General features: G+C 46.6%; 2 protein-coding genes across 6 annotated transcripts in view; one reads left to right on the top strand and one right to left on the bottom strand.

The window, feature by feature from the left end:
* PLS3 (plastin 3) overlaps window positions 1–4,473 on the top strand; it is a 49,670-nt gene extending 45,197 nt beyond the window's left edge. For all 5 annotated transcript variants that reach the window (XM_059859075.1, XM_059859078.1, XM_059859077.1 and 2 more), the window contains 6 exons: window positions 74–152; window positions 307–421; window positions 541–674; window positions 1,530–1,653; window positions 2,221–2,345; window positions 3,158–4,473. In XM_059859075.1, the coding sequence (XP_059715058.1) occupies window positions 74–152; window positions 307–421; window positions 541–674; window positions 1,530–1,653; window positions 2,221–2,345; window positions 3,158–3,290 (710 nt within the window). In that variant the 3' untranslated portion in view covers window positions 3,291–4,473. The remainder of the gene's footprint in view (window positions 1–73; window positions 153–306; window positions 422–540; window positions 675–1,529; window positions 1,654–2,220; window positions 2,346–3,157) is intronic.
* Window positions 4,474–7,143: 2,670 nt separating this feature from the next.
* LOC132333935 (nyctalopin-like) lies at window positions 7,144–8,567 on the bottom strand. The gene has a single exon (XM_059859512.1). It carries the CDS (start codon window positions 8,532–8,534, stop codon window positions 7,257–7,259), a length of 1,278 nt encoding a protein of 425 aa, XP_059715495.1. The 5' UTR covers window positions 8,535–8,567; the 3' UTR covers window positions 7,144–7,256.
* Between the last annotated feature and the right edge of the window lie 7,696 nt (window positions 8,568–16,263).

Raw genomic sequence — 16,263 nt, 5'->3', positions numbered from 1 at the left:
CCTTGCAGGATGGAAATCCCTGCTCAGCTTTGAACTTGCAGAATTTTCAATGAACCTGTTTTCCATCATGTAGGAGAGACGCGTGAGGAACGGACCTTCCGCAACTGGATGAACTCCCTGGGTGTGAACCCCCACGTAAATCACCTCTATGGGTAAGCTTTAGGCTCTTGGGAGACACAGCTCTTTTTTCTTTTTATTGTTGTTGTTGAAATTGCAAACACTTGTAAAGAATAGTAATTATTCATGAAGTGACAAAGTGCACTCAATTCTTGTAGCATTAGACTTAATCCGTGTTTTCCACTGTAGTGATCTCCAAGATGCACTGGTAATACTGCAATTATATGAGAAGATCAAAGTTCCCGTTGACTGGAATAAGGTTAACAAGCCTCCGTACCCTAAACTTGGAGCAAATATGAAAAAGGTAAACATGTCAAAAGACTTTAAAGGAAGCCATGGACACTAAAACTTCCTGTTCGAGGCTTCCAGTCCAGTGTGGGTGTTTGTGAGTGATTTTGATGTTTAAACTCTTGTCTTGTGTAGCTGGAAAACTGTAACTACGCTGTAGACTTGGGGAAGCATCCAGCTAAATTCTCCCTGGTTGGCATTGGAGGGCAAGATCTGAATGATGGAAACCCAACGCTGACACTGGCCTTGGTCTGGCAGTTGATGAGAAGGTAGGACCCCTCTCAAACATGTGAAACTTGTGAATGTACAGAATTTGGGAAGTTTCTTCCATGAGAGCGTTGTATTACCTGGAACAGGTCACCCAGAATGATTGTAAAACCTCTGTCCTTTGGGGGTGTCTGAGACACACCTGGACAAAACTGTGATAGAGCTGCACGTGAGAGGCTGGAGCAGACACCTCAGGACAGCCTGTGGGTGGACCTGTGATCATCCTGTGACAAGGATCACCTCTCTCACCTGCTCAAGTCTGGTCCACAAGCAGAAAGCCTGAGCAGTAACATTACACAACTTTAATGTTCTGATTTTTAATTGGAAATTGAGAGGGAAAGGTTCTTGGGCTGCTTTATAGATATTTTTTTTGCGTTGGAATGGGGAAAGAAGAAACTTAATAACAGATAAAATTGACCTTCCTGTTACCTAGTTCTGTAGAATTGTAAGATTATGCAAATATATGTCTGGTAGAAAGGTGTGTAGTAGCTCCTAATTTGACATTAGAGGTCTGAATGCCAGCTCCTGAGGTAATCCACACCTTTTAGGTAATGTGTTACCCCTATGGAGCAAATGCTCAATGATAAAACAGTCTAACAAGTGTCCTGAGCCCAGGCAATTTTTTGAGCTCCTATTAAAGGACATGAAATGCTAGAAAGATTAATGCTTTGACAGAAATCACACTTCAGATAAGATACATGGTTCTTTCTTTTTGCTAAAGGAGTTGAAAAAAACCCTCAACCCCAGAGCTGAGACTATGTAAAGGCTTTCCAAGCTGCCATGGCTCATGTTTCATCCTGGCTGCATGGCTTTGTCCTGGCTCTCTGCCCAATCTTGTTCTCTCTGCTGGTTCTCAGGTACACACTGAATGTCCTCGAGGACCTGGGTGATGGTCAGAAAGCCAACGATGACATTATAGTCAGCTGGGTAAACCAGACCCTGAAAGAAGCTGGCAAGTCCACCTCCATCCAGAACTTCAAGGTACAGGTTCCCTTCTTGCCTACAAAAGGAGACAAGTGCCCAAAATTTTTTCCTCAGCTGGAGGAGCAGCCAGGGGCATCTTAGAAAGGAGTTTAAACAGGACAGGATTCAGACTGTGCTGGGAACTGAGTGGCTTCAACCTACAAGACAGGAGAATGTTTAGGACTGCCCATAGTGGGGAATAGTGCCTGGGGAGGGGGGGTGAGCAGGATCTGGGGCAGAAATGGGAGGTGAGATGCTGGCAAGCAAAGGGGCTGGAGCTGGTGTGCATTTGGAGGTGAGCATTGTGCCTTGGGCTGTGCTCAGCAGGGCAGAGCTGCTGCCTGCACAATGATTACTACTTGGATTTCCAGAGCACTTGCAGTAAACTGGAGTAATAGTGTTGTATTATCACCAAAGCTGAGGCAGCAGTTTGGCTTTCCCTCTGGTCCACCTGGGAATAGTCACTAACACTGCTGCTTTGAAAAGGCTCGTTTAAAACTTCTTTGGTTGCATGTTGCAGAGCAGCTGAATTAAGGCGAGAATTATGGGCACTCATCTTTACTTCTCTGTCCCTGTATTCTCTAGGACAAGACTATCAGCACAAGCTTGGCAGTTGTGGATTTAATTGATGCCATCCAGCCTGGTTGTATCAACTATGACCTAGTAAAGACTGGTCACCTATCGGAAGATGACAAGCAAAATAACGCTAAGTAAGTTTGCTCTCTCAGAAGCTGTTTGGCATTGAAAAGGGGCACATTCAATGTGCTGGCCTCAAGCTGCAGGTGTTTTGACCAGTTTATTGCAGTGGTTTTCAGTCTCTTAGCACAGTACTTTTTACACAGGCAGCACTTATGAAATCGAGCTGCTGTCCTTGCCCGTGACGCTGGAGGGAGCAGTTGGCTGAGCTCTGGCTGGCTGAGAGAAACGCAGAGCAGCTCCAGCAGTTCTTACCAGTGATACTCCATTTCTCACCTGTTTCTTCAGGCATTTGAAGTGTTCAGCTGGTGGCTTGGGGTTTTGAAATTGAACCCTTGTATGTCTTATGTCTTGTTGAATCATCACAGATTGTCAAGTTTAAAGTATGCATATTAAAGCATGCCTTTGAAATGTGTGTTCTGTGACTGTTCTGCAGTGGCAGAATGACAGTAAAATTTCTGGCAGATAATAGTCTCACTTTGTTATTCATAAGGAGCAAACAGAAAAGGAAGTGTTACATGATTAATCCTTCATTATATATGCTATTAGCCACAACAAATATTAATTAAGATTCTTTAACTGTCAGTAAAGTAGACTTGACATTCAAAGGTCAATTTGCACATTAAAAACACTTTACTATGGAAAAGGAAAACAGCAAAAAATGAGAAAAACTTGTAAAACAGAAGGATGTGGTGTGAATAAACTGTCCCACATCTTAAATCTTAATAAAGAATAGGTGAAATTGTGTTGGATGGGGCAGGATTTGACTTGTCATTTCCTGGTAGCAGTCTCAGTGCTGACCACCTTATTTTTCCATGGTGAATAGGTATGCTGTGTCCATGGCAAGAAGAATTGGTGCCAGAGTTTATGCTCTTCCAGAGGATCTTGTGGAGGTGAAGCCAAAGATGGTCATGACCGTGTTTGCCTGCTTGATGGGCAGAGGAATGAAGCGAGTATAAAAGGGATGATCCACGTCAAGAAAAAAAAAAACCAAAATGCAACAAAAACCCAACCTGCCACCCTGGGTGCATGAGTAGCAGATGGGCTGTGACCACGTTGAAATGCTGTTGGCCTTGGAACTGTTGAAGTTCAAAGGACTTCGTTTTGCTTTGCAAGACAAATTTATTAAAATTCTCAGGGGGAGGAGTTATAACCAAGAGATGCGCTCTTTTCCCGAAGGAAAGTTTAACTTATCAAGAGCTCACAGAAATGCATTCATAGCAGACCTGCATCTTGCAATATTGCTCTGGAGCTGTTTTCACTCCATTATTTCTCAAATACTTGATGTGTGGTTTTATACCCTTGAGGGCTATAAGGTGGTTGGTATAAGTTGTAATGGAAACAAATCTAATTTCTATCTGCAGTCCACTTTAATTTCTATCATACAGTCCAAGCATATTTTAGGTTTGACCACATCCTTAATTTTGCAAATAAATCTACAGTACAAGTTGGGACCTGCAGGCCAGCTCGCAATGCTAAATGAGAAATGTGTAATTAGGAAGATGTACTTCCTCTGGTATTCTTTGTACATGGTGCTTTTTTGTACATCTAACTATTTTGATTACTTTACAAATAAAGCATGGCAGTTTTTTCTCTTGCTGCTCATAAAAAGGGGTTTTTTGTTTGTTTGTTTGTTTGCTTTTTAAGGTTATACTGCATATGATAATACCACCATCCTTGGACCTCTTGCAGTAACATATGATCATGTTGCTGATGGCACGGTTACACCTGAGAATGGAAGTGAATGCATTTTTGTATGCATCTTGGTTCAGTTCTGTGCACCTAGAAAATAATTTTTACAAAAATCTGCATGAAAACTATAACTTTTTTATTTAAAATGCTGTTAGATACAAAACCATACTACATTGTGGAGAGGTTTTGTGCAGGGAAGAGGCAAATGGTATAAACAGCAGGGTTCAGTAAAGTGAACAGCAAATGTGCTGGAATATAAAATTATTTTTAGAGATAAATGGAAGGGAGCATTGTCGCCAAAGAAGGAAGATGCTGTATCCATAGGATTTCATATTCTCTTGCTTTGGCAAGCTGTTTGCTATATTTTGAGATCATATTGCTATTCCAAGCTATTCAAAGTGATGTAATATGGTGGCAAAGCATCAGTTGAAATAAAAACATTTAAATACACGCTTCTCTCCTTATTTGCACTGACCCAGCACGGCAGCCTGTCTTCAGTTGCAGCGGGTGCCACACACTGTCTTCATCTTTATTGGCCTGATGTAACTCTGATGCCAGGTGCTGGTCCTTCAGAGCATGGTGATGGGTTGGTGCTGCTGGCACACAGCAAAGTTTGTTTGAAGCAGCAGCTTCTGGTTGTCGTGCCTTGGGGGCTTCAGAGGTTAACATTTGTGTGAGGACTGATTTAGTGAAAGGGAATAAATTTTCCTGTGTGTAGGAGATGAAAAAAGGCCAGGGGAAAAGGAGGAATTTGACAGGGAGCTGAAGAGGGGCTGGGGCAGCTGGGAGGAGATGAGCAGGAGCCCTGCCATCTGCAGGGGTGGCACCAGCTGGGGGTGCTCCCTGCTCTGGGTGTGGGGTGTCAGAAAACCACCCCAGTGATTCCTGCATGAAGCCTTGTGCAGAGCTGGCTGGAAACTTTCCACTGGGACATTTTTTTTTACAAGAAAAGTATGTTAACAAAGCTTCCCACAGGAAGTTGCATGTTTTCACTCAAGATGGAGCGATATACCGTAAGTAGAGTCACAGCCATCCCACTGAAACTGTGCTGCTGATTTATGGCACTGGCTGGGGGTGTGGTGGGATTAAGGTCAAAATTCTTGGACTTTGGAAGTGGCCGTGTGCATCTATACTGTCTTGTCTCTTTTGCCTCTGGTACCAGGTTAAAGGGGGAGAAATGGATACTTTGACAATTACAGAATGGGAAGGTGTCTCCTTGTGCTGGATGCATTTAAGAAAGAAAAGTTTGGGGGCCAAGCAAAGTGGATCTCTCACACTGAAGGTCCAGTGCAGGGCAATCAGGACAAACCCAGTGCTTTCTCTCCAGTGAGCACTCAACAGCAGGTTTTCAAATAGTTTGTTTTGTCAAACACACCTCAAATTTTCAAATCACATCAAGGAGATGTAAACTTCAGCACGTTTCCTTCTTCCTGCAACTCTTCTTGCTCTTTAATAATAAATTATTTGTTAGTATTTATACTTTGTTTTGCTTCTGCAATTACATGCTTTTTGGTTTGCAAGGTTTTTTTTAACAGTGTCAGCTTTGTTCATACTGATTTTTTTTTTTAAACAGTTGGACTTTCTGCTGCCCTTGTGGGTGCATGTTGCCCTTATCCTTCATCTTAAGGTCTTCCTTCAAATGCCTTGCCAGCCCAGACTGACCTGTGTTTTCTGGCCTTCTTCTTGTATTCCTTGCAAGTTTCATTTTTTGTGGATTAAAAATGTGACCACATGTTTTCCCTGAGCATACTGTGTATAACTTGTTAAATAGTTCTATGACTTTTTCTCATAGCACAGAGGAAGCAATTTAGTTGTGTTCCTGTTACTCTTTAATGAGGTGGTGGTGTAAAAGTGGAAGGAATGTTTTCTCAAAGCGTTCAGAGAAGGCAAGGTTCTTGTCCATATAAATTTTTCACCAAAGTGTATTATTCAATGGAAAGATTTTAATATTTTAGGGACTTAAGAAATTGCTGAGGTGGACTTTGCTTGCTTTTTTGCTTCTGCCTTTTTCTATTGCAGCTCGATAGAGAGTAATGCAAAATCAAGAAACCAGCTGGAGTATTTTTCCACCACTTCTCAAAGTATGTGAAGCCGAGGGAAGTGAAGATGATGAAACAGCACAGACAATGTAAGCAAAAATTTATTGTACTGACCATTAAATGCTTTGCACAAACCTAAGCACAAATATAATGAGGTACAGCATGTGTGGTTTTATGAAGCCCCCCTTTGTCCCTTCCCTGGTGTAACAGCAAAGGTTGGTCCTGCTCTGCACTCCATGGCAGGTTTCCCATGTCAAATTGTGCAGGTTTGTGTGTTTTCAGCCCTAAACAAGGGTTTATTTCTCTCCTACCTCTTATCAGCTTGGGATAATTCCTCTAAGGACAGGGACAAATGTGGTGTGTCTGGCACACATTCCTTTGCTTCCTTCTGTGAGCACCCAGTAAACATTGGATAAGGGCTTTTAATATACCTGCACAAATGGAAAATTCCATTTGGGAGGACAGAGAAGGCTGATCTGTGTCTCCCAGCAGCTGAAGGGAGGCAGACTGGGGATGTGGCACTGGAATTGTGCTGTGACAGAGCTCCTTAACAGCATGCATGGAAACACAACTTGTACAGACCATCTCTGAGACAAATGAGCTCCTTGCAGGGGTAAATGCAGAGCCACATTAGCTGAGGTTCAGTGCTCTGAGGAACACCTGAGTGATAAAATGTTTTACATGGTGGTGTTTTTGCCCACACCTCCAGCACTGTCTTACATCCAGCAGCAGAGATCTCCATGTGCCCCCTGTGGGAAGGTACCACGTGCTCACAGTGATGCTGATGGGCCTTTTCTAAGGACTCCAGATGTCCTGCAGCTTGTGCAGTTGATTCCTACTTCAGCAGTACTCACAATATGCCCAGTATGGGCTGGGCACAGGAAGGCAGCCCCTCCCAGGCAGGTCACACCTGGCTGTGGTCAGTTGGGAAATGGGGAGGGCAGAGGGAATCATGCTTCCCAACCCCACACCACCAGCACAAGCCCCAGCCCTGAACTTGCCAATGTTGGCATTTGCATTGAATTTTGGTGTTAGCATTTCAGATTAGAGTATTGCCCATGAAGGAAATAATACATTCCTATAAAATGAAATTTCTTTATTTGCATGTAAAATCCATCTGCCATCAAAACCATTGTTCATAAACAAATTTCAGGAAAACAAATAAGCTGCCTCCACTTTATGAGTGGAACCCCATTAAAAGGTGGCCAGCAGGGTGCCCCATCCCCTCTCACTGTACCACACGTGGCAGGCAAGTGCCAGCAGGATGAGCTGGCCGGGCAGGGCGGGGGGCCTGGGCGCCACGCTGGTGCCAGCCACGCTGCACCTGTCCTCAGTGGGCAGCTCCAGGGGCACGGGGCAGTCCCCCAGGAGCCCAGGGAGGGGCTGCTGGGGCAATGTGGTGTTGGCAGGGCCCGGGAAGGCGCAGCCCAGCCCCTGGATGAGCGCGGCCGTCCAGCGCCGGAGCCAGAGCGCGCGGCAGTCGCAGCTCCAGGGGTTGTGGGACAGGAGCACGTACCTCAGCCTGGGCAGGGAGGAGAACAAGCGCACGGGCAGTGAGCTGAGGTTGTTTTTGCTCAGGTGGAGGAAGTGCAGCTTGTTTAGGTACAAAAAAGCAGAGTCTGAGATGGAGGAGATCTGGTTGTTGTTCAAGTACAAGTTTCTCAAGTTGAGCAGCTGCCTGAAGGTGCAGTCGACAGCGGTGATTCTGTTGGCTTCAAGGTGCATGGTCTTGAGCTGGATCAATCCTTCAAAAAGCTGATTAGGCAAATCAGTGATGAAGTTGTGGCCTAAATTTAACATGTCCAGTCTGAGAAGCTTTGAGAAAGCTCCGTTTTGGATGATCCATATCCGATTCTTCCTGAGATTGAGATCGTTCAGGGTTTCCAGGTCCTTCAGGGAATCTCTGCCGATGGCCTCTATGTGGTTGCCCTCCAGGGACAGCCTCGTGAGGCTGGAGAGGTTCCTAAAGGCTTGTGGGACATACCTCATGTTATTGGAGGCTAAATCAAGCCTTTCTAAAGAAGGCAAGTGTGAAAATAGAAGTGGGTGGATTTCGAAGATGTTGCAGTGGGACAAATCCAGGCTGATGAGGTTTAATAGTCCCCTGAAAGTGTTTGCGTGCAGGTAGGTGAGGCGTGAGTTCCTGCTGAGGTGCAGCTCTTGCAGCCTGCTGAGAGCATGGAAAGTTCCTGGGGTCAGGAAAGTCAGGTTGTTCCCATCTAGCCAGAGGCTGTGAAGGAAAGTCAGGTTTCTGAAGGTGTTGGTGTTGAGATTCCGCAAATAATTGTTGGAGAGGTTTAGAGAGATGGTGGAGGGTGCTATTTCTCCAGGCAGGGTTTTCAGTCCAGCTCTGTTGCAGAGGATGGTCTCTTCAGGTGTACATTTGCACATGCTTGGGCATGAATTGGAGACATTCAGACCCAGCCCAGCCTTTGCTGCACAAGTAAATATAAATATAACGAGAGAGAACATGACCAGCCACACATCAGCCACAGCATCTAATACCTGATGGAGAGTAGAGAAGGAGGCAGGAGAAAGAGCATGTGCCTTTTTGGGAAGGTGAACCACAGGCAGGGCAGGGTTGGTTGGACTGTGCACAGTGAAAATAAATCAGCTGGTTCCTCCTGCTGCAGCCCCGTGGGGATTAAGTGTTTGGGCACGTCAGAGCTGATTAAGTGCTGCCCTGAGAGCAGGGAGACTTCTCAGCCCAGGGTCATGCTCTGACAGTGGTTTTTCTCACCTCCTGCCCTCTGCAAACAGCAACAGGTAACAGACTTCCCCTGGCAGCTGTCTGGGAGAGGCTCCTGCTCATGGCTTATCACCATTCTCAGAGTCTGCTTGGAAGTTGGCTCAAAAAAACTCTTCTGGGAGGAATTTTTGTGATTTTCTCCAGCTAGAGCTTCAGCAAAGGCAGTGGAAAGTGGCTCTGCCATCCAGGTGTGAGGTGAGAGCTCTCACACTGAGAGATGCCCCAGGCTCAGGGATTTCCCTTGGTGATGGCTGTGACTGTCCTGCAGTAAAATAGGAGACAGCCAGGAGCTGTGCAAGCCTGATGCTCTCTGACATGAGACATTTCTCTGACGTTTTTCTCTGTGAAAGCACAGGGGAGTGCTGTGTCCTGGCAGTGCCTCTTCTTGGGATAAGCCCTGAGCCATCTAGGAGGGGTGAAAAATGGTCCCAGTGGTTGAAACGTGGAGCACCCCAAGGGCACACTGTCCTTCCCAGGGCACTGCTTGTCTCCAGCAGGTCTGAAGATGCCACTGAGCAACTGGAGCTGGACTTGCATCCCTAAAAATCTGCGTCCTTGCCCTGCTCTGTTTTTTATCCTATATCCACAGAGCAAAGGGAAAGTGCATTTGGGGGCTTGATTGATGAACTCAACAGCCAAGGTTCAGCAATCTCCAGACTGATCATTCTGCAGGAGGACCAGACCCAGGACTTGCAGCTGATGGGTCATTAGTGACACAATTGCTGCTCTTGTTTTTGCCACTCTAAATTTTTCTTTTCCACTTCTCTCTGCTGGAGTTCTCATGTGTTCTGATGTACTTGAAGCACCTTTTGTCAGCCCCCTGCCTTCCAGTGCATTTCCTTGCTCTTAATTTCTTGGTCTGGCTCAGCTTTTTTCTTTTTTCCATGTTTTACAGGTTGGGTTTTCTTTCTCTCCCCTGTTCTGCCAGCTCTGTCCAGACAGTGGCTAAACCCCCAGATATACAGTATGTCCAGCAGTAAGTGTGACCTGGACAAGCTTGCAGCTCTGTTGTTTTCTCAGCAAAAGCAGATTATATTTCCTGTGCTGTTAAATCACTATGTTGGCTTCAGCTAGTTCTGTTTTCTTCTTCATTTTTGCAAGAAACAATCCCCTGAAGAGCAGCTTCTCTCTGGAAGCTTGGCCAGGATGATCATGTTGTGTAATGGAGACCATCTTCCAGCTGTAAACAACATCATTTATTTAGTTAGACAGGCTTTGGTGCAGTGTTACTGGGAGCCAAAATCTGGTTTCCACCACGAACAGCAGTGCTGGCACCATGCCCAGGGGCTGGTCCTGGGGGTCCCAGAGGAAGGTGGAAATGTGCACTGCTCACCCCATCCAGCTGATTGTGTCTGGGGTCAGGCCAAAGGTTTGGGTGGGTGAATCTTTGTTTCCTGGGTTTCTGGCTCAGCTGGGACTGCTCCTTCAAGGACATCACCTGCAGGGCTGTCCTGCTGCTGGGGTCTCCATGGCTTCTCCTGCCTCCTGATGCAGCACAGCTGGGAGTGCCCATCCCTCCATGGCTTTGTCAGGGCAGCCCTGTGAAGGAGACAGGTTTCTGCTGATCTCTGTGCAGAACAAGTGAGCTGCAATGTGTGCTGGGCAATGCTTTTGCCTTTAGCTGACGTTTGTAGCTCAGGCTGAAAAAGATGGATCTCTTGCTCTGGGGTCCCTTTTACTCTACACAGGCTTTATTTCTGGTTGTAGTTCAGGTTGGAATTCCAGCAGTGTTACTGTGTTCTAGCTCTCAGTAAAGCCCAGTGCTCTCTGTAGTGCAGCTCTCCTTGATTTCATATTGGAAATTTTCAGGCCAAAAGCATGCTGCTCTTTAGCTCATTGCTGTCAGATGTTGCTTAACTGGACTCAAACACTGTGGTGGAACAGGACCATTCTGCTGCAGAATGCTTCCTTGCTTTATTGCCTCTAGGGCCAAGGAAACCCATAAGTATCCAAGTTACTAGATTCTTACACTTTGTCACAGCTTTGGCAATTCCAGTTTCTGCCTGTAAGGATTCCACAAAGCATGGAGGTGGGGTGGCAGCTGCCTTGAGAGGATTTTGGCTGTGACAGAGTGGCCACAGGAATGTCCTGTGTGTGCTGCAGTGCCCAGTGCTCCTGTGCTCAGCATTGCTCCAGCTTCCCGAGCATCTCTACTGCAGTCACTGCCACGCCAGGTGCTGCAGGGACAAGGTAAGGATGTGCTCCTTGAGAAGAACTGACACATGAGTTTTTTCTCCACCTATCTTTTTAGCAAACTTTCCCTTTATGGTCTGTTCAAATATTAGCATCCTGCTCTTGGGTTCCCTTTTCCAGGCTCAGCTCTTTGTGCTCCACGTGCAGGGACTCTGATTGTCTCTCTCCATCTGCTTGGAGGGTTTCTGGAGTGCATCATGTGTTTTGGCTGAGGTGGCTCATCCACCCTGCTTTAGTGGAAAAGCTGAACCACTGCAGGTCTTCTCTTAAAATGTATTCCACCCACCACATGACCATGGTTGTGTGTTTGTCTTTTTCAGTCACTGATTTATCTGACATCTGGGATTTATAGCCCAGCTCATTCCCTTCATAAATTGTTTGTAGCTGATGTCAAGAGCCTTGCCTAATACTGTGGATTTTAAGGAGATGAATTCTCTTTAGAAGATCGAGGCAGTAGTCAAAACTTCTACTTTGGGATGGTCTTGCTGGTCTAATAAGTTAAAAGAGCAAGGTTTGCATTCTTTTAACTTTTTATTGGGAAAAGTTGGAATTAGTAGAATCACTTAATAGCTTTGTGGGTTAAAAGATTGATTCAATAATGTGGAATATGCAAATGTCAGGAATAATCTGACACCCCCAAAGCTTTAGCTAGCTGGTGAACTCTCCTTTGTGTGTATCTCAGTATTCTTGGAACATAAGAAGAATTTCTATTAAAAACACTTAAAAAGTGGGAAGCTGTTTTCAGTGGTTATAGTTCAAAATAGCAAAGGGAGAAAGATTTTTATTTTTAAAAGATTTCTGGAAAGAGACCCTTTGGGTGCTCTGTAACTCTACAAAAATTTCTACGGAGTCCTAACCCTTCCTAAATACCACCTTGAGACCCTAAAGAGAAATGTGAAGCATTCTCCACATCCTTTAAATGCCAGGCTATATACAACTATATTAGTTCAAATAAAGCAGAAGTTAGACAGGAGGGAACTCTCTCCCACAAGATCTGGGCACTTCTGCTGCTCATCACAGCAGCTGGTTTGAGAGAAGTGAGGAGAAATTTACCTGTACTGATAAATTATGAAAGCTGGCTGTGGGTTCCCGTTGTGGTCTCAGTTGCTGAAATGCTGGTCTGCCACTGATGCTGCTATGCCATGAAGGCTCTGTGCCTGTTTTTGGCAAGCCCTGGAGTCTGGTGGTCTGTGTGTGCTGGGAGCATGGCAGGGAGCTGTGCAGCTCTCAGGGATGGAGTTTTGACCAAGTCCTGCTGCCTTCAGCAAGAGCAGGCATGCCCCAAGAACAGGCAGTGGTGCCAGGGTGTGTGCACTTCCTGCCTTTAATAGCAACGGGTGCAGCTTGTTTTCAAATCACTTATCTGCTTGTTTTCTTTACTTCTTTTAGTAGCTTGTAAAATGCTTACAGCCAATAATTTGAACAAACAATGTCATGGAGGATAACCTCAATCTTGGCAGTGCTGTTGGCTGGACACAAACATCTCTCATAAAATAAATGCTTTGGATAAGTTTTCTGCATGCTGAAGGTGGGAAGGGCATCCCTCTTCCCTCCCAAATGCCTCTGTCACACTCACTGAGCTGCTCCAAACCTGACCTCTTCCAGCACAGAAGGTCTGTTCTCTCAGAGCATCTGATGGGCCCGGTCTGGGTGGCCCTTGTGGCCACTGCTGTGCTGCTGTGAAGTGAAAAAGCAGCACTTTAAACAGCTTAGTTCTTCCACATGAAATCATGGCTCCAGCAGGGAGAGTGGAGCACTGACCAAGGTCTTGCCTTTGAGGATGCTGGCAGCTCTCCCTCTTGGCCAAAACACCGGGTTTGCAGACAGCCCCTGCCAGAACTGATCGTGCTTCAGAGGTACCTGAGGCAGTGCTTGGACCCAGAACTGAGCCAGCAAGAACCATGGGTGCTGGATGGGAGTGGGACTCACTGCCTCAACCTTCAGCCTTCCAGGTCAGTGCTCACAGCTGCTCCCTTCCCTGAGTCCCCAGAAAGGATGCAAGCAATCAGCTTCTCTGGAGTGCTCTGGGGCTGGGAAGGGTGAGGTAGATTCCCCAATCTTACTTGCAGGACTGAGCAATGAATCCCTAAAGAAAACCTTAAATAAACAAATGCAGGAAGGAGGAATGCTTAGAAAAGTTTATGGAATGCTGGAATGTTTGGCACAGCACACCCCAGAATCACTGAATATTCTGGGCTGGAAGGGACTCACTAGGATCATCAAGTCCAGCTCTCCCAGCCCATGCAGGGATCAAACCTGCAATCGTGGCATTATTTGCACCATGCTCCATCCAGCTGAGCTAATCCCAGGGTCTGGCATGATGAAAATCATCATTGCCCTGGCAGCTGGTGCTGGATCCCCAACTCCTGCTGCCAGCCCTGGCACCAGGGAGTCAGGGGATCAACCCCAAACGCAGCCACAGTGATCTGTGCTGGGTTATGCATCCTGGGGAGCACAGTTCTAAAAGATTGTTTTCCCTCTTGCTTTCTCCAAAAGGAACAAATCAAGCTCATGAATAGAGTTTGCATCTGGATCTCACATTACTTGAAGCCTTTGGCAGGCTGGCAAGGTTTAGCCTCCAGAGGTGGCTCTGACAGTCTGCTGGCACTGTCAGGCTGCTTGTTTGGAAAATCCCATCCCTGACAGTGGCAGCACTTCCATGCAAAATCCAAGACCTGGGACTTGGAGTGCATGGATCCTTTTCCTTTTATTTGTACAGTTGATCAGAAGGTGCTATTTGAGTTGTGGGTGGTGATGGTTTGGAGTTTTGGGTTTGGGTTTTTTTTAAACACTTCTGGTGACTTTTGACCTCTTTAGGTGCATAGGCTTGAGGATAGAAAGACAAACCTCAGGGCTGTATGTGGGCCTGCAGCAAATTTCTTGCTCCTCTTGAACTGTGAGTTTTTTTGGTTGGTGTCAAAGATGTACTCAAAATCCTTCCCCAAATTCAACCCCCAGACACCTCAAGCTTCTACTAATTTAAAATCAAACAGGTCTTGTGTTGAAAACTCTCAGCTTTTGTAACTTTGCAGCCAGATGAGCCATCAAAAAGCTCTGCCCTGTGCTGAGCTGTGTGCTGGGCTCTGCTGCAGCAGATCCATGTGCTGGATTCACCATCCTGGCTGGAACACACATCCCACAGGCTCAGGGGGCATTGGCTCAGCTGCAGCACGACATGGGCATGGTTCTTTTGTGCATGGACAGCTTGGGCATCTGTTTTACAGCCACACAAGATGCTCAGAAGCAGTGAGAGGAAGAAAGAAATAGTGGAGGAAATAGAGAGGGATTTGTACATTAGTGAGAAGAAGCTTTGCAGTGAGGACTTGGGGTCAGATAAGGAATCAGGTGCACTGGGCATTGGCAGGGGAAAGAAGAGGAGCAGGATTTGTCAAAGGGCAGCCTGAGCTATGACCCCCATTGCACTGCATGCATCAGGGCCATTTATTGTCTGTTAAAGTCTCTATTCTGTAGGCAAAACAGAATAAACACAGTCAGTATCTGTAAGGATCAAAAGTTGTGTGGAAAGGAAAACCATATTTAAGTCTAAACAATTAGTGTTTGTTATTTTTGAAAAAGAAACATTCTTGTGCATTTTTCCTTCGCCGGGTGTTTGCTGAGGAATGGAGCAAAACCTTTTACTGATGGTTTGTGTGCAACTAGCAGCAAAGACCCCTGGCTGAGGGTGTCCTGGCACATCTTGTTACCAAAAAAATTAATAAATATGGTTCAGAGTGAATGCTGACATCTCAGGTCACTCACCAGTGGGCCAGCAGTCCTGCAGACCCCAGGCAGGGTCCACACAGGGGAAATTGGTGGCAGAAGGTGCATCTCTGCTTCTCTGCAGCAGGACTCATGACTTTCTCTCTCTTCTGTGTGCTTGCAGCCTGACAGTCCTGACCATGGACTGCTTTGTCATCATGTCCTTGAAGCAGTAAATCGTTGCACAGTGGTAAATAGAAATGCTGTGTGGGATTCCCTTTCTTTAAATAACTCAGTCTCCTTTTAGCACAGAAAATGCTAAGAACTGGACTTTGAATTATGAGGCAGATAAAGACAAAAGCTGCCAAGGACTTCTCTCTGCCTTCAATGTAGCACTCACCTCCAGGGGATGGGTGTATATGAGTTTGCTGATAAGCTTTTTCAACACTCTCTGAAGCTTTTTCTGGTCAGACACAGCTGGGCTGTGGTGAAACTGGTGAGACTGTTCTCCACAGCCTGCTCAGCCCTTGGTTCCCCTGAAGATGCTGCTAAAAGGCTGTTTTCCATCTCTCCTCTGGGTCACTCTGGTATCAGCAGAGCTGGTGATGGCTGCTGTCCCTGGTGTGCTGCATGGTCCTGGAGCAAGGGAGGCTCTGGGGCTCCTCCAAGCCCCCACAGGTGGATACCCCTCACCCCAAGGCTGTGCTGGTGTTCAGAGGATGGGATGAGTTTGGGTCCTGTGCTGGCCAGTGATTGAGAGCCAGGGCCAAAGGGATGTGTCACTGCCAGGGACTCCAGTGGTTCTTTCTGTCTGGGACATGAACCTTGCTGGGGAGCACAGCACACATGCCCCCAGCAGATGGGCAGTTGTTGCAGAGATCACACTCAGGCATCAGGGCAAAGTGTTTAACCCTCTGGGTGCTTCCTTTGCCCTGTTCTTATCCTCCAGGAGCCCCCTTGGAGCTCCTTCCATGGAGAGAAGGCTGGGGCCAGGCTCAGCATGAGATGCAAGGAAGGAGCAGATGTACAAACTCTGTATAGGGAATGGGAGTTGGCATGAGCTCGTTCTGTCATGTCCTACCCCAGTGCAGCCTCAGAACCAAGCCTGCTCTCAGCCACGTCCTGCTGCCTGATTTGTCCTGATTTGTCCTGATTTGTCCTGCTGCCCTCCTCAGCCCCAGCAGTGTGCATGTCTTTGCAAGGAATAGGGCAGTGGCTTTCCCATTCTGACTGGGGGATGGGATCAGCTCCCTTACCCAGGCAGTGCTGTTGTGAATGCAGTGATGTTCCTGCACTTTGTGTCTCTCTGTGTTCACATTACAGCCAGTTCTGCCAGGACTGACAGCCCATTTCATTCTCAAATGTGTTAGCCAGTGCTAGGGCTCCATGGACTGCACGGGAGCCCCGCTGCCCTCAGAGATGCACAAATCCTTTCATGGAGGCTCCCACGTGTGGTGTGTGCATGTGGAGGGCAGAAAGGGGCTGAAAGTGTGGGTGTATCCTCCTGGCCCAAGAGCTGCAGTAGAAAACCACAGGGATATTTGTGTGAATTTCCTTTTT

The sequence above is a fragment of the Haemorhous mexicanus genome, chromosome 14 (assembly GCF_027477595.1).
Source record: "Haemorhous mexicanus isolate bHaeMex1 chromosome 14, bHaeMex1.pri, whole genome shotgun sequence".
Classification (NCBI taxonomy): Eukaryota; Metazoa; Chordata; class Aves; order Passeriformes; family Fringillidae; genus Haemorhous; species Haemorhous mexicanus.
Note: the sequence above shows the minus strand (reverse complement) of the source record. Positions and strands in the feature narration are given on the sequence as shown.